The 23,299-nt window shown below is 43.6% G+C and overlaps 1 protein-coding gene across 1 annotated transcript in view; it reads right to left on the bottom strand.

Moving 5' to 3' along the window:
* Positions 1-6,387: 6,387 nt before the first annotated feature.
* The window catches only part of LOC143767901 (uncharacterized), a 53,087-nt gene continuing 36,175 nt past the window's right edge, over positions 6,388-23,299 (bottom strand). The window contains 7 exon segments of the mRNA XM_077256422.1: positions 6,388-7,699; positions 7,966-10,221; positions 10,314-10,423; positions 10,904-11,024; positions 11,120-11,187; positions 11,297-11,354; positions 22,463-22,514. Of these exon segments, the coding sequence (XP_077112537.1) occupies positions 9,253-10,221; positions 10,314-10,423; positions 10,904-11,024; positions 11,120-11,187; positions 11,297-11,354; positions 22,463-22,514 (1,378 nt within the window). The 3' untranslated portion in view covers positions 6,388-7,699; positions 7,966-9,252.

The raw sequence follows: 23,299 nt of genomic DNA, 5'->3' as shown, positions 1-23,299 counted from the left end.
ATTGAATAATGTATTTATTTGACAAAAAGATGAACATTTTAGCAACAAAACAGTGTGGCCTTGTAGTCTGGAGACCGCTTTTACAATGGAGATCACTGACCATGTCCTTCCCAATCACAGAGAAAACGATACAGTGGTATAGTTTCCCCTACTCTTGCCCATCACTGATTAGTCTGGGAAGCTAGCAGGACCTGCAAGACTTAAATTACCACTCCAAACTTTTTTTGGCCAGTCTCTTGGTTAGGGATCACATATGTGAGTGTAATACATACAGGTCCTTCTCAAAAAATTAGCATATAGTGTTAAATTTCATTATTTACCATAATGTAATGATTACAATTAAACTTTCATATATTATAGATTCATTATCCACCAACTGAAATTTGTCAGGTCTTTTATTGTTTTAATACTGATGATTTTGGCATACAACTCCTGATAACCCAAAAAACCTGTCTCAATAAATTAGCATATTTCACCCGTCCAATCAAATAAAAGTGTTTTTTAATAACAAACAAAAAAACCATCAAATAATAATGTTCAGTTATGCACTCAATACTTGGTCGGGAATCCTTTGGCAGAAATGACTGCTTCAATGCGGCGTGGCATGGAGGCAATCAGCCTGTGACACTGCTGAGATGTTATGGAGGCCCAGGATGCTTCAATAGCGGCCTTAAGCTCATCCAGAGTGTTGGGTCTTGCGTCTCTCAACTTTCTCTTCACAATATCCCACAGATTCTCTATGGGGTTCAGGTCAGGAGAGTTGGCAGGCCAATTGAGCACAGTAATACTATGGTCAGTAAACCATTTACCAGTGGTTTTGGCACTGTGAGCAGGTGCCAGGTCGTGCTGAAAAATGAAATCTTCATCTCCATAAAGCATTTCAGCCGATGGAAGCATGAAGTGCTCCAAAATCTCCTGATAGCTAGCTGCATTGACCCTGCCCTTGATGAAACACAGTGGACCAACACCAGCAGCTGACATGGCACCCCACACCATCACTGACTGTGGGTACTTGACACTGGACTTCAGGCATTTTGGCATTTCCTTCTCCCCAGTCTTCCTCCAGACTCTGGCACCTTGATTTCCGAATGACATGCAAAATTTGCTTTCATCAGAAAAAAGTACTTGGGACCACTTAGCAACAGTCCAGTGCTGCTTCTCTGTAGCCCAGGTCAGGCGCTTCTGCCGCTGTTTATGGTTCAAAAGTGGCTTTACCTGGGGAATGCGGCACCTGTAGCCCATTTCCTGCACACGCCTGTGCACGGTGGCTCTGGATGTTTCCACACCAGACTCAGTCCACAATCTTCCTCAGGGTCCGGTCACCTCTTCTCGTTGTACAGCGTTTTCTGCCACATTGTTTCCTTCCAACAGACTTACCATTGAGGTGCCTTGATACAGCACTCTGGGAACAGCCTATTTGTTGAGAAATTTCTTTCTGGGTCTTACCCTCTTGCTTGAGGGTGTCAATGATGGCCTTCTTGACATCTGTCAGGTCGCTAGTCTTACCCATGATGGGGGTTTTGAGTAATGAACCAGGCAGGGAGTTTTTAAAAGCCTCAGGTATCTTTTGCATGTGTTTAGAGTTAATTAGTTGATTCAGAAGATTAGGGTAATAGGTCATTTAGAGAACCTTTTCTTGATATGCTAATTTATTGAGACAGGTTTTTTGGGTTATCAGGAGTTGTATGCCAAAATCATCAGTATTAAAACAATAAAAGACCTGACAAATTTCAGTTGGTGGATAATGAATCTATAATATATGAAAGTTTAATTGTAATCATTACATTATGGTAAATAATGAAATTTAACACTATATGCTAATTTTTTGAGAAGGACCTGTAGTTACATGCTCATCGGATCAGTGTCATCATTTGTTTTCAGCCCCGGTATGGAGCTGTTAAATATGCTTATTTCGCACATTTATTTAATCAGTACTCTTTACCAGATGCGTTACTCTTAGGCCGGCCTCACACTGGGCGTAAGACAATACGCCACGTATTATACGTCCGTACTACGGCCGTAATACGGAGAAATGTTCCCAAAATATTGATCCGTAGTCAGGGTGTGTCAGCGTATTTTGCGCATGGCATCCTCCGTATGTAATCCGTATGGCATCCGTACTGCGAGATTTTCGCGCAGGCTTGCAAAACCGACATCTAATGGATTTATGTGCTCAAATGTTCGGGAAAACATATATACAATATATATATATATATATATATATATATATATATATGTCATTGAGACACATATATATATATTCTGTATTTAGATTTCATTCAGCGCGATATGTGTTAAAAGCCGGTAATTCAATTGCCGGCTTCTCATTTCTCCTGCACAAACCCGACAGGATATGAGACATGGTTTACATACAGTAAACCATCTCATATCCCCTTTTTTTTTGCATATTCCACACTACTAATGTTAGTAGTGTGTATGTGCAAAATTTCAGCGCTGTAGCTGCTGAAATAAAGGGTTAAATGGCGGAAAAAATTGGCGTGGGCTCCCGCGCAATTTTCTCCGCCAGAATGGTAAAGCCAGTGACCGAGGGCAGATATTAATAGCCAGGAGAGGGTCCATGGTTATTGGCCCCCCCGTGGCTAAAAACATCTGCCCCCAGCCACCCCAGAAAAGGCACATCTGGAAGATGCGCCTATTCTGGCACTTGGCCACTCTCTTCCCACTCCCTGTAGCGGTGGGATATGGGGTAATGAAGGGTTAATGCCACCTTGCTATTGTAAGGTGACATTAAGCCAGATTAATAATGGAGGGGCGTCAATTATTAAACCTATCCATTATTAATCCAATTGTTGGAAAGGGTTAAAAAACACACACACACATGATTTAAAAGTATTTTAATGAAATAAACACAGCGGTTGTTGTAATAATTTATTGTTCTCTCAATCCATCAGGAACACCCTCGCTTGGAAAAATAATAAACGCACAAGATACATACCTTCTGGTGAACCGTCTCGTCCCACGATGTAATCCATCTGAAGGGGTTAACTAATATTACAGGCAGGAGCCCTGCTAAATGCAGCTGTGCTCCGTGCCTGTAATCCCCCGGCGAATGAATGAAATGTAGGTCATTGACCTACATTTCCTTCAGTCGCGGTGATGCGCCCCCTGGTGGATGTCCTCATATGACCTGGAGCGTGGGAAAAAGTTCCCAGGCTGCAGTTCATGAGAACATCCACCAGAGGGCGCCTCACCGCGACTCAATGTAAGTACAGATCCTGCTTTCCTTTCAGCACCCGGGGGATTACAGGCACGAGCACCGCTGCATTTAGCAGGGCTCCTGCCTGTAATATTAGTTAACCCCTTCAGATGGATTACTTCGTGGGACGAGACGGTTCACCAGAAGGTATGCATCTTGTGCGTTTATTATTTTTCCAAGCGAGGGTGTTCCTGATGGATTGCGAGAACAATAAATTATTACAACAACCGCTGTGTTTATTTCATTAAAATACTTTTAAATCATGTGTGTGTGTGTGTTTTTTAACCCTTTCCAACAATTGGATTAATAATGGATAGGTGTCATAATTGACGCCTCTCCATTATTAATCTGGCTTAATGTCACCTTACAATAGCAAGGTGGCATTAACCCTTCATTACCCCATATCCCACCGCTACAGGGAGTGGGAAGAGAGTGGCCAAGTGCCAGAATAGGCGCATCTTCCAGATGTGCCTTTTCTGGGGTGGCTGGGGGCAGATGTTTTTAGCCACGGGGGGGCCAATAACCATGGACCCTCTCCTGGCTATTAATATCTGCCCTCAGTCACTGGCTTTACCATTCTGGCGGAGAAAATTGCGCGGGAGCCCACGCCAATTTTTTCCGCCATTTAACCCTTTATTTCAGCAGCTACAGCGCTGAAATTTTGCACATACACACTACTAACATTAGTAGTGTGGAATATGCAAAAAAAAAGGGGATATGAGATGGTTTACTGTATGTAAACCATGTCTCATATCCTGTCGGGTTTGTGCAGGAGAAATGAAAAGCCGGCAATTGAATTACCGACTTTTCACTAACACCGCTGCGTATTTCTCGCAAGTCACACTGCTGGTCCGTGTGGAATCCGTATTTTTCTCGCCCCCCATAGACTTTCATTGGCGATTTTTTTGCGCAATACGGTGACAAACGCAGCATGCTGCGATTTTGTACGGCCGTAGAAAGCCGTATAATACTGAACCGTAATATACGGCTAATAGGAGCAGCCCCATTGAGAATAATTGTGCCGTTTATTTTGCGAGTTTTACGGACGTAGTTTATGCGCTCATACGTCCGTAAAACTCGCTAGTGTGAGGCCGGCCTTAGGCTGTGTGCACACGATGCGGATTAAGTGCGGATCCGCAGCGTTTTTTTCCGCGCAGAAACGCAGATCCGCAAAGTGATTTACAGTACAATGTAAATCAATAGAAAAAAAAAATGCTATGCTAATGGTGTGGAAAATTCCGCATGAAAAACGCTGCGGATCAAAAGAAGTAGCATGTCACTTCTTTTGTGCGGATCTGCAGCGTTTCTGAATCATTCCATTATAGAAATCTGCAGTGGTAAAAAACGCATTAATCCGCATTAAAAAAAAGCGTCAAATCTGCACCTGCGTTTTCTGCCAGGAGTTCCGGATTTTGCGCGGAAAATTCTGCACCCCAATCCGCAACGTGTGCACATAGCCTTAAAGAAAAATGTCATGATATTTTCATTAAAAATGTAGTGGTTTATTGGATTGTCCACAGAAAAAAACACATTGCAGCAAAACATAAAATAATTTAAATAGTTACAAACAGATTGTCCATATCAGCGTTTGTTCCACATCTTTCCCAAAGTTCTGAATGGTAAATGGTCTCTGTCCCCAACATGGAGTATGGTATTAGTCATCCTTGTTAACTCACATACCAGCTGTTCATTTCTTCTGTGTGTCGTCTGACGTCAATGGAGAATGAAGAAGAGGCCCAAGGTGACAGCCCTCCCACCTCCTAAGAGATGTGATTATATACTGCATATGTCTCATAGTAGAGCACGTGTTCTCTCTATGGTGTTAACTTACTCTGAGCTATATATACAGGAATAGCTTTTGTAATGTCAGCGAAAAACAATGTGCTCAGTACAGAATTGAGAATAATTCAATTAATATTTAACAGGCACCACATAATTATTTTTGCAAGCTGAAGATAGCTGATTTTCGACAGCTGGATCGCTGTGCATGTTCCAGAAATCACTTTTCTCAATACTAGTCTGTGAAACCAAGAATGCAGCTATACAGCCTGGTCCTGAATTTCGACAGACTTGCATTAAGATTTACAAAAGTGACCTCTGCTTCAGACAGCAACCCCCTATGTGAATTGGCAGGACACAACACAGCCCCACAGTCCCGTGGTGCCGAAAACCGCTACAGATGAGAATGTGACTACATGTATTGCACTTACGTGTGAAAAAATGCTTGAGTGGTGCTTTAAGATGCATGGATGCTGCAGGTCCTGTTAGATTCAAGGACCTTTAAGGTTATGTGATCAGTCGCATGCCTGAATGGAACGTCAAAATGAGGTAGTTTAAGCATTAGCTAGGTTGCAGCAGAGCTGTGTGTGCACGCGCACATTTAGCAGAGCGTTGTGTGTATTGTGTATGCAGCTGTATTGTGAATGTACTGTGTGTGCACTGCACTATATATTGTGTGCTATAAAACTGTGTGTATGATAAACATGAACACTGACAATAGATCTATTACATCTCAATTCTACCTTTATGCATTAAAATTTATAATATTCACCCCTCCAATTCTTTACACTGTGTGCATAATTATTAGGCAATCTGTATTTTTTTATATTATCGAACAACTACAGTGCTGTCAATAACCAAAAAACTGACCAGCCCTCTGAACAGAAAAAGGCAGATGTGAACAGGTGCAAGCTGCTATGACTGCATAATATACAAGAAAAGAATACAGCAGCCTCTGTAAGCGCTAAGATGTACATGGAATATATGAAATTTAGACTGCATTACTGCTATATAGAATATACTTATAAAATGAAAGTATTTAGTGCACACATTAGCCAATTTATGTGGCCACCAGCGGCACCACAAGGCGTAACTTTCTTTGATGGGATCCTAAAGTAATAATTATTAAAGATGGCTCTCCTGGACTAAAATCCTACAAATTTAAAGGGCAAGTAATTAATTAGCACTGAATCCTACCTGCTCTTTAAATGTATAGGCTTTTAGCTCATAGTCCAAGTGTTTGACCTACAGAAGCTGCTGTATTCTTTTGTTTGTTTTACTACAGTTCTGTTGGTCAATCCACAAGGTTAATAGACCTGGATAAGTAAAAGTGAGTTTTTCTCTTTCTTCGGAAAATATCTATGTGTGCAGAATTATTATGCAACTAAATGAAAAATATACATTTTATTTATTTTCACCTGTTAAAGTGAGAATAGCCAAACAACTTTAAATGTACAAAAATACATTTCTGACATTTAAAAAAAAATATATCAATGCCCGATATAGCCCCATTCTTTTCAATAACAGTCATAACCTTTCCCTCCATGGAGTGTCAGTTTCTTAATCTGTTGTCACAACTTTCTGGGCAGCACCAACCACAAGGGCCTACAAGTGCTCAATAGGGTTTATGTCAGGCCATATCATTATTATTTCATCTTTAAGATTGTTACTGGCAGCCAAGTGGAGACTTTGATGCATGCGATTAAGCATTATTCTGCATAAATATCATGGGTTTCTTGAAAGTTGAGGACATTTTTCTGTACCATTGCTTGAAGACAGTGTCTTTTAAAAACTGGCAATAGATGTGCAGGTTAACTTTGAGACCACCTTCAACCCATAAAGGTCCAACTAACTCATTTTTAATAATCCCAGTTTATAGCAGTACCCCATTTCCACCTTTCTGATGTCTGAGTCGAAGTGGTGGTCTGTGCCCGTTACTGATCCAGCCATGGGCCCATCCATCTTGTCCATCAAGAGTCCATCTCATCAGTCCATAAAACTTTTGAAATATCTGTCTTGTATAGTTGTGTTCGGGTTTCAGCCTTCGTTATCCTGGCCAGGTCTCTGACCATTGAACACCTTGTACTTCTGGACAATCCAGGCAGGTTGCAGTTCTGGAATATGACAGCACTGAAGGATAATGGCCTCCTGGTCGCTTCACATTTGATTCTTCTATCTTTGGCAGTTAGATATGCTTTTTTTTTTACTCAACACATTTTTTGTGACTGTTGACTATTTGCAACAAATTTTTTTGTGGTTTTGTGATTACGCCCCAATATCTTAGCAATGTCAAGAGTATGGCATCCCTATGTAAAAATGTTTACATTTCAGAGTCAGTTAAATCTTTTTTGGCCCATCTTGCCTGAGGAAAGAAAGCTGCCTAATTATTCTGCACACCTTGATTAAGGATGCTGTATCCTTAGGTCGCACCCTCCCTCATTATACAAATACACATGACCTGATCTGCTTCATCCAATAAGCATTCAGGATTATACAGCGTGGAGTTGGAAAATCTTCATAAAAATGATGCTATGGCCACCGCCAGGAAATTTTCAATTACCGTGTATACTCAAGTATAAGTTGAGATTTTCAGCCCCAAAAAGTGGGCTGAAAGTGCCCCTCTCGGCTTATACTTGAGTCATGGAAGGCGGGGGGGGGTCTGGGTCGGCGGTTGAGGGGGAGCGACGCTTGTCGAATACTCACCTGCTCCCAGCGCTCCTGACGTGGTCCCTGCATGTCCCACAGTCTTGGGGAGCCGGCAGCTTCTTCCCCTGTTCAGCGGTCACTGGTACCGCTCATTAAAGTAATGAATATGGACTCCACTCCCATAGGGGTGGAGCCGCATATTCATTACTGTAATGAGCGGTGCCACGCGACCGCTCACTACAGGAAGCTGCCGCGCCGAACACTGTGGGACATGCAGGGACCACGTCAGGAGCGCCGGGAGCAGGTGAGTATTTCATATTCACCTTTCCGCGTTCCACCGCTGCCTCGTCTTCCGCGTCCTCTGCAATGACTGTTCAGGTCAGAGGGCACGATGACGTATTAGTGTGCGCGCCGCCCTCTGCCTGAACAGTCAGTGCGGAGAGACGGAACGCTGAGGAGCAGCGGGCAGCGACGAGAGGTATGTCATTTTTTTTTTTTTTAGTGCAGCAGCAGCATTACATGTGGCACAATGCTATATGAAGCATCTATGGGGCCATAAAGAACTGCATGGAGCATTATATGGGGCATCTATGGGGCCATAACTGCATGGAGCATTATATGGGGCATCTATGGGGCCATAAAGAACTGCATGGAGCATTATATGGAGCATCTATGGGGCCATAACTGCATGGAGTATTATATGGGGCCATAATGAACTGCATGGAGCATTATATGGGGCCATAATGAACTGCAAGGAGCATTATATGGAGCATTACATGGGGCCATAAAGAACTGCATGGAGCATTATATGGGGCCATAAAGAACTGCATGGAGCATTATATGGAGCCATAAAGAACTGCATGGAGCATTATATGGGGCATCTATGGGGCCATAAAGAACTGCATGGAGCATTATATGGGGCCATAATGAACTGCATGGAGCATTATGTGGGGCATCTATGGGGCCATAAAGAACTGCATGGAGCATTATATGGGCCCATAAAGAACTGAATGGAGCATTATATGGGGCATCTTATGGGGCCATAAAGAACTGCATGGATCATTATATGGGGCATATTTGTATATGGAGCATCTTATGGGGCCATAATGAACTGTATGGGGCATTATATGGGGCCTATTTTGTATGGAGCATCTTATGGGCCATAATGAACTATATGGAGCATTATATGGGGCTCCTGATTCAATATGGATATTCAAAAACACTTAACCTACCGATGTCTCAATTAATTTTACTTTTATTGGTATCTTTTTATTTTTGACATTTACCGGTACCTGCTGCATTTTCCACCCTAGGCTTGTACTCGAGTCAATAAGTTTTCCCAGTTTTTGTTGCAAAATTAGGGGGGTCGGCTTATACTCGGGTCAGCTTATACTCGAGTATATACAGTAGTAAGAAATGTTTTGTGTTTTTTTTCTACTTTCTGCTGTCTAAATCTGGGATGCATCATTCAGTAAGGTACATCCAATAGTACAAAAAATAGGGGGACTTATATTTAGGGTGATCGTGTTAACATTTTAATCCATAGCATTCCTTTTACTCATGAGTTTTCTTAAGTAGTGAAAGACAAATGGAGGAAACAGTGACTACAGTTACTTTTCACAACCTTTCTGATGTTCAACAAGGTTAGCCTTCCTCGTATAACATTTCCCACACTGAGAACAGGAAAATGGCTTCTCCCCCGTGTGAATTCGCTGATGTGTGACAAGGTTAGATTTTGATGTAAAACATTTCCCACAGTTAGAACAGGAAAATGGTTTTTCCCCAGCATGAATTTTCTGATGTTCATCAAGGTTACACTTCTTGGTAAAACACTTCCCGCACTCGAGGCAGGGAAATGGCTTTTCCCCTGTGTGGACTCTCTGATGTTTGACAAGGTTATACCTCCATGTAAAGCACTTCCCACATTCAGAACATGAATAACACTTCTGTGCTGTGTGAAGGCTCTGATGCTGCATTAAATCAGATTTCTGAGTGAAACGTTTCCCACACACAGTACATGAAAACAGTCTCTTGCCAGTGTGATGACTCCGCTCATGTCGAAAAAGTTCTGATTTTCTTGCAAAACATTTTTCACACTCGAAACATGAAAATGGCTTTTCCCCCGTGTGAATTCTCTGGTGCTCAACAAGATTGGACTTTTTTGTAAATGATTTCCCGCAATCTAAGCATGAAAATGGCTTTTCACCAGTGTGAATTCTCTGGTGTTGAATGTAGTCACATTTCTGAGTAAAACATTTTCCACATTCAGAACATGGAAATGGCTTCTCCCCTGTGTGAATTCTCTGATGTCGGATAAGATTTGCCTTCTTTTTAAAGTACTTTCCACATTCAGAACAAGGATATAAGGTTCCACGAAAGTTATCTGTGCTTGTATTAAGAGAATGTTCCTCATTATTTGAGGGATCAAATGGTGGATCTCTACTGTGAAGAGCTTGGGGCATATTTGTGCTGATGTCGACTGGAATCTCCTCCTCTTTGAGCTGCACATCACCTTCCATATCTGACGTCTCCTCTTCTTCTTTAACAACTTTAACTTTAATATCAAAAAAATCTTCATCCTAAATAGATTAAAAAAAAGTAAGATATACAAATACTTCTGGTTTTAAATAACTATTGACACTTTCTTTATTGAGACTTCCATTAATGGTACCTGATGATCCAGTTGGACATCAAGATTATCTTCTTCCTCTGCATCATCTGGGGAGGAAAGAGAACTTGAACATATCTCTTGAAGCTCTTTATTTCTCTTCATTGATCTAGCTAAATGAGAAACAGTAACAATACATTGCATGTGATTATTAATTGACAATATTCTTCAATATAGTCTTAAAGTGGATTGATGTAAACTGATATAAGATGCCCACGTATCAATAAGGGTAGCCAATTCATTTATTTCTACAAACTTGGCCAGACTATACATATTGCAAAGATTAGCTAAATCTTACGGCATTTACCAAAAATGAAGAAAAAAAAAATCTTCAGAAAAAAAAATGTAAAGTAGACTCAAGTCTTTGATGAGGAACCAAAAAGGGTAATATTTCTGCAGCACAAGCTAAAGGTAGAAAATGTAAAAGAAACACGATATCAAATTAACTTGAATTGCAAAGTTTGATCAAAAGCAGAATTCTTATACTTGGAAAGCAGCGGTTGAGACTCGGCAAATGCTATATATTTTTTTCTATAGGAGTAGGGTGTAAGATAAAGTGCTGGACTCTTATGTATAGGGCAGCCATTACTTACTTGGGCTGATCTCTACAGGACTTTCCTCTTCTTTACACTGCTGATCATCCATCACATACATCTCTTCTTCCTCCTCTTCTTCCTCAATAACTTCTACTTTAATATCAATCAGATTGTCACCCTGAAGAAACCAAAAAAATAAATCACATGGAAAAACTTTGCCTCAATCCCGTGGTTCTTAAATTCTAAAACATAATAGAAGTCAATGTCACATACTTGATGATTTTCCTCTGAAAAGAGAGGAGTGTGACATCTCTCTGATGAATTTTTCTCTGTAGACCCACCTTCAGAAGATACAGAATACATTGATTTTACAGTACGTTTTGCTGGAAGTTGGGTGTTCCTGGGTGATATTCAAAATTTCTTCACAAGAATTGATAACCCTCTGCTTACCTAGTGACATGTGATTCATATTGTTCTCCATCACAATGTCCTTGTGTCCTGCTATATACTCTCAATCCTGCATAAAGAAAATGACAGTGACATCCTGACACACAATGATACAATAATCATCCATATAATATAATGTCGCAGTATTCCCAGCAGCTTAATCATATCGTTGGTGATGGCTACAATTTTCGAATCTTTGTATCTCTTAGGTATCAGTGAGTAAAGTTAAAGGAAATCTGTCACCTACTTTTTCGTATATAAGCTGAGGACACCGCCATTAGGGGCTTATCTACAGCATTCTGTAATGCTGTAGGTAAGCCCTCCCCCCATGTAACCTGAAAGATAAGAAAAACAAGTTATATTATACTCCCCTGGGTGGTGGTCTGGTGCGGTCCGGTCCGATGGGCGTCGCATCTTCATGCGACGATGTCTTCCTTGCTTTCGGCTGCGGCTCCTGCGCAAAGTACTGCAGTGCACAGGCGCCGGGAAAGGTCCAAGAAGCCCGGCGCCTGCGCACTGCAGTACATTGCTCTGCCCTCAACAGGGCAGATAAAGTACGCCTGCGCATGAGCCACGACACGAAGCAAAGAAGAGGACGTCATCGCATGAAGATGGGAGGCTCCGGACCGCGACGCCCATTGGACCGGACTGCCCCCCTAGGTGAGTAGAATCTAACTTGTTTTTCTTATCTTTCAGCTTACATTGGGGGCTTATCTACAGCATTACAGTATGCAGTAGATAAGCCCCTGATGGCGGTGGCCGCAGCTTATATACGAAAAAGTAGGTGACAGATTCCCTTTAATGTACTGAGGTGGGGCTAATGTTCTGAATTTGGTACCCTTACACATGCGTTCAGCTACTTGGAGTCAAACCCTCCCATGGAGGCGGCAATGTCGGACTAGCAGTTGGGGTGCACATCAGACCTGGCAATGATAATACTCTAGCTATAAAACCATTGTAAACAACAGCACACAGCTTAGTAAGTGACACATCAATGAATTCTGTGTTTTAACCCCTACCTCATGCTATCCTCTGATTACATAGCAAAAACCTGCCAACAGATTCCGTTTGAAGAAGCACTCACCCAAATGTTTTTTTATTCCTTAAACCTGTGTAAAATATGTAATATAGTGTAAGTGTGTTAATATAATCACCGATCGATGTCTTCTCTGGTTTCCAGTGCCACTCCAGTACTCTCCTGACTCAGATGACATCCATTCCAACTCGCTGGATCACACTGTGGTTTAAGCATGAGCCGAAAATCTCTTTACAATGTAAGCTGGTGGAGTCTTGTTCTGACTCTCCATACATTTACATTGCAAAAGTCACTTCCGGCAAATGCATAAACATTAGTGCGATTCAGTAAATCAGAATAGATGTCACTGGAGTGAGAAGCCGACCGGTGCATCGCTGGAAACTGGAAAAGACAGTGATGCACAAACAAATTGTAAAAATATGTAAAAAAAATAAAATAAATAAAAATCACAAAATAAAAATATATTGTACATATGAATTTTTTTATGAAAAAAAGTACACATATTTGGTATTGCCGCATCCAGAACAACTCGACCTATAAAACTGTCCCACTAGTTAACTCCTTTGGTGAACACTGTAAAAAAATAAAGAAAACAGAAGAAGCAAAAAACGATTCTTTATCATCATCATACCGCCAAACAAAAAGTGGAATAAAACGTGATAAAAAAAACTAATGTAAATAAACATGGTATCTCTGAAAACAAAATCTTGTTCCACAAAAATAAGATGCCATACAGCTCCATCACCAGGAAAATAAAAAAAGGTTATAGCTCTCAGAATAAAGCGATGCAAAAATATTTATTTTTTCAATAAAAGTTTTTATTGTGTCAAAAACGCCAAAACATAAAAAAGAAAAACAATATAAATGAGGTATCGCTGTAATCGTACTGACCCAAAGAATAAACCTGCTTTATCAATTTTACCGCACACGGAACAGCATAAACCCCCTAGAAAAAAAATTTGTGAATTGCTGGTTTTTGTTCATTTTGTGTCCCAAAAATCAGATTAGAAAGCAAAAAAATAGTTATGCGACCAAAAATGGTAACAATAAAAACGTCAACTTGTCCTGCAAAAAACAAGCCCTAACATGACTCTGTTGGCCAAAATGTGGAAAAATTATAGGTCACAAAATATGGCAATGCAAAAACAAGTTTTTGCAATAAAAAGTATCTTTTCATGTGGGACAGCAGCTAAACGTAAAAAACCCAATATACAGTAAATCTGGTATCGCTGTAATCACACCGACCCGAAGAATAAAGTCACCTAATCACTGATACCGCATGAGGAACGGCATAAAATATAGAACCAATTACATAGTTACGTAGGTTGAATAAAGACCTAGGTCCATCAAGTTTAACCTTTCTCCACCAATTGTACATATCGTCACTAATCTAACTATAACCCGCACTGCTATGTGATAACACACAATATTATGTGTATCAAGGAAATCATCCAGCCCTTTTTTAAAAGCTGTTATAGTGTCTGCTGATTTTTTCATTCTGCCTCTCAAAAATCCCAGTAAGGCTCGGCGCACATTTATTCTGCGCTCCGCACTGAGCGCTTACACCGGGGTTTCCGTGTAAATCTCTGAAATACGTGATTCAGATGGAACCTCTGGCGGAAGATTCCCTATAATGAGGAACATGGAGGCACTGTGGACGCCGTCTGACCTGTGATCCGGTGGTGTCCGTCTTTTTAGGATTGCATAAAAGAGCGGTTGGCCACAGTTTTGTGCACTTTATAAAAGGACATCTCTGAACAGAGGCCAGACTGAGTCCAGAGTAACTCTGCAGCCTCATTATAGTGAATGGATTCCTTGGAGGATTCATCTGTCACGTCACTTGGAGATTTAGATGGAAACTGCAAAGTGCTCAGAGTAGAGCGAAGGATAAATGTGTTCCCAAACGTTATGTAAAATATTCCCAATAAAAGCTTCCACAAAAAAGCAAGCCCTGGCTCAGGTCCATCCTGAGCCCAACAAACAGGCTCTCCATGCATGTGTTGTGACTGTCACACAGCTGCGACACATGCAGCTGCGGCGCCGATCAGCCGGAGCGATCCAGGAAGCTGGGTTCCCTCTGCAGCTTAGCTTGCCGAATGAGGGAGCTGATCAAATTCGCTCATCTCTAGTCATAACCTCCTCACCTCTGCTATATACCACATGAAAGGTTGCGAACGGTCATAAAATGTAAAGACGCTCTCCATTTCAGGCGCATCTGTACGAGTCTGATCTATTGTCCTCCAAAGTTCCAAACAGTTTCTCTTGTACCATTGGAGCTCTTCGAAAAACTCCACTACTGGGTCATTCCATGGTAACTTACATTACATTCACAAGCCAAAAACTGGCTGCAGACTGTTCTTTGAAGGCAGGCACAAAAGGGAGTGAATGTATATTGTACATTAAACTATTCTCAATAGATTTCAACACAGTTTGATTTTTCAACAATCAAATTAAGTACAAAATACAGTGTTATTACTTGGTAACTTACGTTACAAAAAAAGGAAAGGCAATTGTCCTTCATGAGTCTGCCAAATTTTCTGTTCTGGTAAACAGGGGAGAAGCACTATTTTTATTATATTAAAACACCACTGTCCCATCAACTTTAAAAAAATTATTTTAACCTCTCAAGTTACAAGCAACAGATTTTATTACAAGAAATATAGATAACTTACGTTACTAAGCTGATGGTAACTTGCGTTACAGTAAGTTACATCAAATGGATTAACCTTATTGTAAGGTAAGTTACCATCATCTTTGTAACGTAAGTTACTATATTGTGTTGTAACGTAAGCTACCATGGAATGACTTAGTGATCCCACACAAGTCACGAATTTGCCATGGTTCCCTTTGCTTCCGTCAGCCTCAAACCTGTCTAAGATGTTCTCAGGAAATGCTGTCTCGCTGTGGTACAAGTGACTCTTCTCCCCAGTCACCGGAAAGAGAAGCTCTACAGCTTTAGCTTTATATCAACATAAACTGACATAAACTGTCATGCCGGGTACAAGGGCAGCCCTACTAACATGAGGTAATGGGTGAGGAGCCTGCACAATCCATGGGTGTTCAGTCAGGGAAGCAGTAAGTGGCAGCCCTACCACTGGATAATGCACGGTGGTTTGTCCTAGGACCGGACGGCATATCCATGTACCATGGGGCTAGTCCTCCACTTACCAGTCCTGACAGGGGCGTCTTCAGCTCCATCTAGACAATCATGGCTGCCAGAGACCAGGGGGCCTGAATGTCAAGCAGATCCCTGCGCAAATAGAGAAAAAGCTTAGTAACGCCAGTGGTTCAATTAGGGAATTTCGCGTTAGTTGCACCATACCTCCCCGGCTACAGCTGTGCTACCCCCAATGATCAATTGTTCCTGTTTCCCCTTTTTCTTGCTTAAAAAAATAAATTATATACTGTATATGTAGGGTGCACAGTGCTGTGACTACTAAGGGCAGTAACCCCTTATGATTCACATTCCCTGGGGGGAACCTAGTGTAAAGCCAGAATATCATGGCACCAATTCAGCAAGGCAATTTTGGCATAAATTGCTTTAAAGTCTCAAAATATTTGTGAAACACATGGTTGTGCAAAAATGTTGCTAATTTGGGGATTTCCATGCCACTTTCCCTCCGCTCAGCCCATGCACCGAGTCGTAGAACAGGCAGCAGCAGGGAGCAGGCAGCATGGCCCCTTGTGACCCGCCTCATACACGGCACGGTGCAGCACCGTTAGGTATTACCTCTAGGAGCAGGCACCCGGCTCACTCTCTGGAGGCGGAACTGAGAGCAGCCAGGGGCAGAGCACAGAATGTCCCGGGAGTCGGGTGTCTGCAGCCGGTCAACAAAGGACCACAACAAAATGTCGGCGCACCTGGTTTGTCTGCCGTCTCCGGTAATGTGCTGCGGACACGTCCTGCGCTTACTCCCTACCCGGCCAAAACGAGCGAGAGGGTCAGCTGCAAAAGACGTCTTCAGGACCACGAGAAAATGGCCGCCTCATTCTGTCCCGTGGAAAGCCTATGTCATCGCTCAGCTGAAGCCAGCACTTGGGAAAGCACAGGACTGTATCGTTGCTGCTGATGTAGGGTGACGTCTGGGAAGAGGTGGTCTTTATTGAGCCCAGGCTGTTTGGGCAGCTGACAGGACCCTCAGAGTGGCAAGATATTCTAGTCACGTTTGTGGTAAATGAGCCTGTTGTAGGTTCTGCGGCGGTAGCCCCAATATTGAGTCCGGGCTACTGCTAACGACTAGGGTGTATGGGCTCCTCCTCTTTATTACTGAGCTTACCAGACTATATGACTCCTTGGTGGGGTTTTATGGTAGAACCTACATTGTTGTCAGTTTAAAGGGGTTGTCCAGTGGAAGTGATGACCTATGACTTATTGATCAGCAGAAGGCGGCATTGTGTGGTGAGGCAGTGCACATACTCGGCCGGCTCTCCATTCTTTCCCTATGAGACTTGCCTTTGTTTTCTGGCAACATCATAGAAGATGACTGAAGTGTTGATTGAGGATATGTTAAAGGGTTAAATGTTCCCCAATCTGCTAATCAGTGCGGGTTCAAGTGTTTGGGACCCCTAGTAAGTTCTCACATTTTAAAGCATCGCTGCAGCATTTGTTTTTTTCAGCGCTGGATTGGTGTTTCTAATCTAAGGTCCCTGTTCGTAGTCTACTCACCAGAGGCGTAGCTAGGGTTTTGGTTCAGGGGGGGCGAAGCTTCTGAGTGGGCCCCTAACCAGGTAACCTTGATAACAACTGGGTGACGCACCCTAATAGTGGAGGAGGACCTCAGCAGATGACAGCGATGTTACTGAAAATAATCTCTATATAAAGACCAGCACTGATATTACCGCCATATGGTCAATGGTAGATACCAGCCCTACAGAACATATAAGAGATCACAGCACAGTTACAGATAATGACTTACCGCTGATGTCCTTTCTGATGGAATAGTTTGCTTTTCCTGTCTTTTCCATCTGGCCCAGACCGACATGACAACTTCTCCAGCCAGGACTCGTCTGCAGAGAATACAACAAAGACACATCTGACTTCTCATATTCCAGCCCCATCACCAGCTATTCCCAACCTGCACAAACTCCTCATCCTACTGATACCCCAATACTGAGCCGCTGCTGCCATATGTGTCCCTATTACTCCCCCTGATACCCCAATACTGAGCCGCTGCTGCCATATGTGTCCCTATTACTGCCCCTGATACCCCAATACTGAGCCGCTGCTGCCGTATGTGTCCCTATTACTGCACCTGATACCCTAATACCGAGCCGCTGCTGCCGTATGTGTCCGTATTGCTACACCTGATACCCCAAATACTGAGCCGCTGCTGCCGTGTGTCCCTATTACTGCACCTGATACCCCAATACTGAGCCGCTGCTGCCGTATGTGTCCCTATTACTGCGCCTGATACCCCAATACTGAGCGTCTGCTGCCATATTTGACCCTTTTACTGCACCTGATACCCCAATACTGAGCCTCTGCTGCTGTATGTGACCCTATTACTGCACCACATACCCCAATACTGAGCCGCTGCTGCCGTATGTGACTTTATTACTGCACCTGATACCCCGATACTGAGCCTCTGCTGCCGTATGTGACCCTATTACTGCACCTGCTGTGTGGCTCTCTGTACCCTCTAAATTCTAAAGTAACCCTCTATAATATAGTAATGCCAGGTGCAAGTGCCCTAGAAAACAGCACCCACAATTTGCCCCCTAGAAAGTAATATTGTCCTGTGTGCCCCTTTGATAGTCACAGTAACCTGAGTTCCCCTATAACAATAAGTGCCCACTTTACATTTAATAATGTCCCGAGTCTCCCCCATGTACAGCTCCCCTATACACAGTATTATGCCACCTCACTGTATAGTACCACCCACACAGTATACTGACCCCTTAGTAGCCTCCAAACTGATGGCTCCAGCACTGTATAATGGCCTCTTCGCTGTAATCTCCACACTGTATGATGGCCCCCATAGATAACCTCCATATAGTATAATGTTCCAGATAGTCCTCAATATAATACAAGGCAGCACCCCCATAGGCAGACCCTGTAGTATAAGACAGCACCCCCCCATAGGATAGGCAGATCCTGTAGTATAAGGCAGCACCCCACTCCATAGGCAGATCCTGTAGCATAAGGAGCACCCCCCTAGGCAGATCCTGTAGTATAAGACAGCACCCCCCATAGGCAGATCCTGTAGTATAAGGTAGCACCCCCCATAGGCAGATCCTGTATATAAGGCAGCACCCCCCCATAGGCAGATCCTGTATATAAGGCAGCACCCTCCAAAGGCAGATCCTATATATAAGGCAGCACCCCCATAGGCAGATCCTATATATAAGGCAGCATCCCCCCATAGGCAGATCCTGTATATAAGGCAGCACCCCCCCATAGGCAGATCCTGTATGTAAGGCAGCAGCCCCCCAAAGGCAGATCCTATATATAAGGCAGCACCCCCATAAGCAGATCCTGTATAAGGTAGCACCCCCATAGGCAGAACCCGTATATAAGGCAGCACCCCCCCATAGGCAGATCCTGTATAAGGCAGCACCCCCATAGGCAGATCCCGTATATAAGGCAGCCCCCCATAGGCAGATCCTATATATAAGGCAGCACCCCCCATAGGCAGATCCTGTATATAAGGCAGCCCCCCATACGCAGATCCTGTATGTAAGGCAGCACCCCCATAGGCAGATCCTGTATGTAAGGTAGCACCCCCCCAAAGGCAGATCATATATACCTAAGGCAGCACCCCCCATAGGCAGATCCTGTATATAAGGCAGCACCCCCATAGGCAGATCCTGTATGTAAGGTAGCACCCCCCAAAGGCAGATCATATATATCTAAGGCAGCACCCCCCATAGGCAGATCCTGTATGTAAGGCAGCACACCCCCCATAGGCAGATCCAGTATATAAGACAGCACCCCCATAAAAAAAGCAAATACTCACCTCTCTTCCTCCTTGTTCCAACGGCGCTCCCTGCTCCCGCTCATCTCCTGACAGCGGGCGCCAGGCGGTGACGTCATCGCGCCCGCTGTCAGACGATGCGGGGGATGTTGGGAGGAGCGCAGCGCTCCTTCCCTCATCACCGCGGTCAGCTGTATCGGCTAGATAGATGCCGATACAGCTGACCTTGCGATGACGGCGGGGGGCCCCCTGCTGGCACCGGGTCCACCGCCTGCTCAGGGGCCCCATAGCGGCAGAGCAGGGAGATTGATTCTCCCTGCTCTGCCGCAGAATGTAACTGTAGCGTAGCTCCGGGTGGGCCCCCTCAGAGCGCGGGGCCCGGGGCGATGGCCCCCTCTGCCCCCTCGGTAGCTACGCTACTGCTACTCACCCTCCGCCGTCTTTACTTTCTATCAGCTCCGGTCTCTGCGCCGCCACATTGTGATTGCAACTTCTTACTGTCCGGAAGTCAGAAGTAACATCACAAGTTCTCAGTACAAGTCTATGAGACCCAGAACGAGGCTCTCAGACTTGCATTGAAAAGTGACTTCCTGCTCTCGCTCTATGAAACATTGGAGTCATCCGATAGGTCACAAACTGCAGGAGACTGACTGGAGCGGCGAAGAGAACAGATGAAGGCAGCGGCTGGTAAGTATAAGGGTATGTGCACACGTTGTGCTGTGGGTCCGCAGCAGTTTCCCATGCGTTTACAGTATAATGTAAACCTATGGGAAACTAAATCCGCAGTGCACATGCTGCGGAAAAAAACGCGCTGAAACGCAGCGGTTTACATTTCGCAGCATGTCAATTCTTTGTGCGGATTCCGCTGCGGGTTTACACCTGCTCCAATAGAAAACTGCAGGTGTAAACCCGCAGCGGAATCCGCAATAGAAACCGTGATAAATCCGCAGGAAAAACCGCAGCGGTTTTGCCCTGCGGATTTATCAAATCCACTGCGGAAAAATCCGCAGCCCTCACACAGATACGTGTGCACATACCCTTAGACAAGGGTCAGGGAACTTACATTAGAAGCACCACTCCAGCAGTAAAATAAAAAAAAAAGTGGTGTAGTGGTGCTTTAACCGGACAAAACCTATAGTGCATTGTAAACCCCCTATCCCCCCCCCCCCCCCAAAAAAAAAAAAAAAAAAATCAGCAAAATTTGAGTGTGTAACTTAAAAATAAGATCTATGATTTGTATAATACAGTTATGTCTTCATGGCCAGGAAAAAGTGCTCATAGTGTGAACAAGCCGTTGGCCGAATTGCCGAACTGTGTCCACCATTGTGTACAATTTTACTGAAGAAGATAAAGGAATATTGGCCCCAATTCATCAAGAGCGGCATTTTCAACACCATTATTAACAAAGGGAGTAAGATGCCCCAAATTTATTAGGAGGCGTGCACCTCTTTAATTATTTTATCCCATCTCTCAACCACTGTTCGCCACATCGAAAAATGTCCACCGGCCACAGACTGTTACATTTTTCTTGTAAGTTACAGCACTTTTGTTGCTTAAATTATACGGAATCTATTGAGGGCTTTTGGCACCCCGTCCTGTCCGAACCATTGAAAAAGTTGTCCAGGACTCATGGGGGGCGTGGCCTGCATGCCGACTAGAGAGAGAAGCAGCATAACTCACAGGCTCCTGCTTCTCCGGACTTAAACCGGCTAATATCAGCACTTTTTATTATCTCTTCTCCTCTCTGTGCACTGTAACGGCTCCTGGAAGATCTTGGGCACATGATGACCCGAGGGAGATCGCAGAAACGCAGTTCCCCACCGAGGCTCCCAGATTTCTTCCCCAGAAGACAGTCTGCACATGCGGCAGGTAAAATGGCAGCAGCTTCCCCCTCGGCTTCCTCCCACTCATCTGGTGGCTCTGGAGGGAGGGAGACATCTGAGACTCTTAGCAACTTGTCTCCTATTACTAAAGGAGACATGAAGGAATTTTTAGCCTCCATCCGTGCTTCTCTAAAGGAAGACATGCAGTCTATGTTGCAAGAGATTAGGGGGGGAAGTCTCATCCTTGGGGGAGAGGACTGCACATGTTGAGAGCAAGATGGCCGAATATGCCACAGCTATAAATGCTCTAGTGGATGAAAACAAAGCTTTGAGGGAGGATATGGATATGGTACAAGATAAGATGCATGACTTGGAAGATAGATCACGGAGAAATAATGTACGTGTCAGGGGTATACCAGAGGACATTCCAGACAAAGATCTAGCTGACTTTAGTTCATGCAATCTGTGCTCCCTTCCTTGCTCCCCAGGGATTTCCTAATTGATAGGATACATAGACTCCCTAAGCCACGGCATGTGAACCCAGCCTTGCCCAGAGACACTTTGGCGCGCGTACATTTCTATTCTACCAAAGACGCCTTCATGCAGAAGATGAGGAAAACCCCTGAGCTCCCTGCTGAATACCATGGCTTACAAGTGTTCTCTGACTTATCAGCGCCCACACTGGCAAGGAGGCGAGAATTTGCTCATGTCTGTAAAGCACTACGTGATGTTCATATCCGATACAAATGGGGATTCAACCCTGTCAAGCTGATAATTTCCTATGAAGGTCGTGGTGTAGTCTGCCAATCTCCCAAGCAGGCTGAGATCATGCTAACTGAATGGAAGATTTCCTTCACTCCCCGTCAGAATCCGACAGGAAAGAAAATTGCTCAGGACTGGTTTCAAACTTGAAGAGGAGAATGAGTTGCTGTCCGGATGCAGGACTATGCTGTGAGGGTGCTACGGATCTTATATTCTGTTTCTCTATTTTTGTTGTTTTGGGTTTTTTTTTCTCTCCACCTTTTTTTTCTCTGCTCCAGCACACCGTCCAAGATAACTCCTGGTTATTTTTACCTGTTTGGGAGTGACTCTTGGAATTGCCCTGAGCTGGCATCCACCTACGGTCTAGGACTGACCTTTTAGGTGTTTATCGCCTGACCAGCCTGGCCTTTGGCCTAGTGGCTACATGACTTTGTGTTTAGAAGTTCTTCTAGTTTTCTTTGTGTTTTGTTTCCCTTGTCTTTCTTTTTTTAGGTACACCTCCGAGATGGGTCTTTTTAATGTGGTTCCTGTGATCTTTTATGTGGCTAACACAGGTACACTGATGCAAGTGATGTGGGTTCATGAAGATGTATGTGTGATAGCAAGGTTTAGAATGTTCAATTATGAGTGTTACCATTTTGTCTCTGAATGTTAGGGGGTTGAACTCCCCCTGTAAGAGGTCCATCCTATGGAAAGAAGTGAAAAAATCAGGTGCGGAGATCATCTGCCTGCAGGAGACACATCTGATAGAAGCTGATAATTTTAGGCTTTGTCACCCACAATTCTCTAATATCTACTTCGCTAATAATAACACTAAAAAAGCTGGGGTGTGCATCATCTTTAAAAATACTTTAGCCTTTAAATATATTCGGAGGGTGGCGGATCCTGCGGGCAGATTTCTGATCCTCATATGCACATTGAATGGCGAGTTGCACACTATCACAGTCCTATATGCCCCAAATAATTCGCAACAGTCATTTATCCGCAAGGTATTACAAAGAGTGGATGGTTTGGCACAGGGTGAAAAGTTATATTGCGGAGACTTTAATCTCCCCATGGATAGAGATTTAGACTTTTCATGAGGTGGCGTTCGGCCTAGGGGAGAGTTGAAAGGCTTAACCAAAGAATATCATCTACATGATTTCTGGAGGTACTCCCATGCGAGTGAAAAAGATTATACCTTCTATTCTTTCCGACACCGTACATACTCTCGGATAGACCATATTTTGGTAGATACTACGGTTCTTTCAAGATGCATCTCCTCCAACATAGGACTAATTACCTGGTCTGACCATGCTCACATTGTGTTACAGTTAGCATTAAAACATCATGTGAATCCTGCCTTTAGATGGCGCCTGAACCCTTCTCTCTTACTAAATGAGAGGGTGACGTGTGGTATTTCTAATGAGCTGACCCACTATTTCCACATTAACAATAATGGGGAAGTTTCAGATGAAACGCTATGGGCTGC

This window comes from Ranitomeya variabilis, chromosome 4 (genome assembly GCF_051348905.1).
Source record: "Ranitomeya variabilis isolate aRanVar5 chromosome 4, aRanVar5.hap1, whole genome shotgun sequence".
NCBI classification, from domain to species: domain Eukaryota; kingdom Metazoa; phylum Chordata; class Amphibia; order Anura; family Dendrobatidae; genus Ranitomeya; species Ranitomeya variabilis.
Note: the sequence above shows the minus strand (reverse complement) of the source record. Positions and strands in the feature narration are given on the sequence as shown.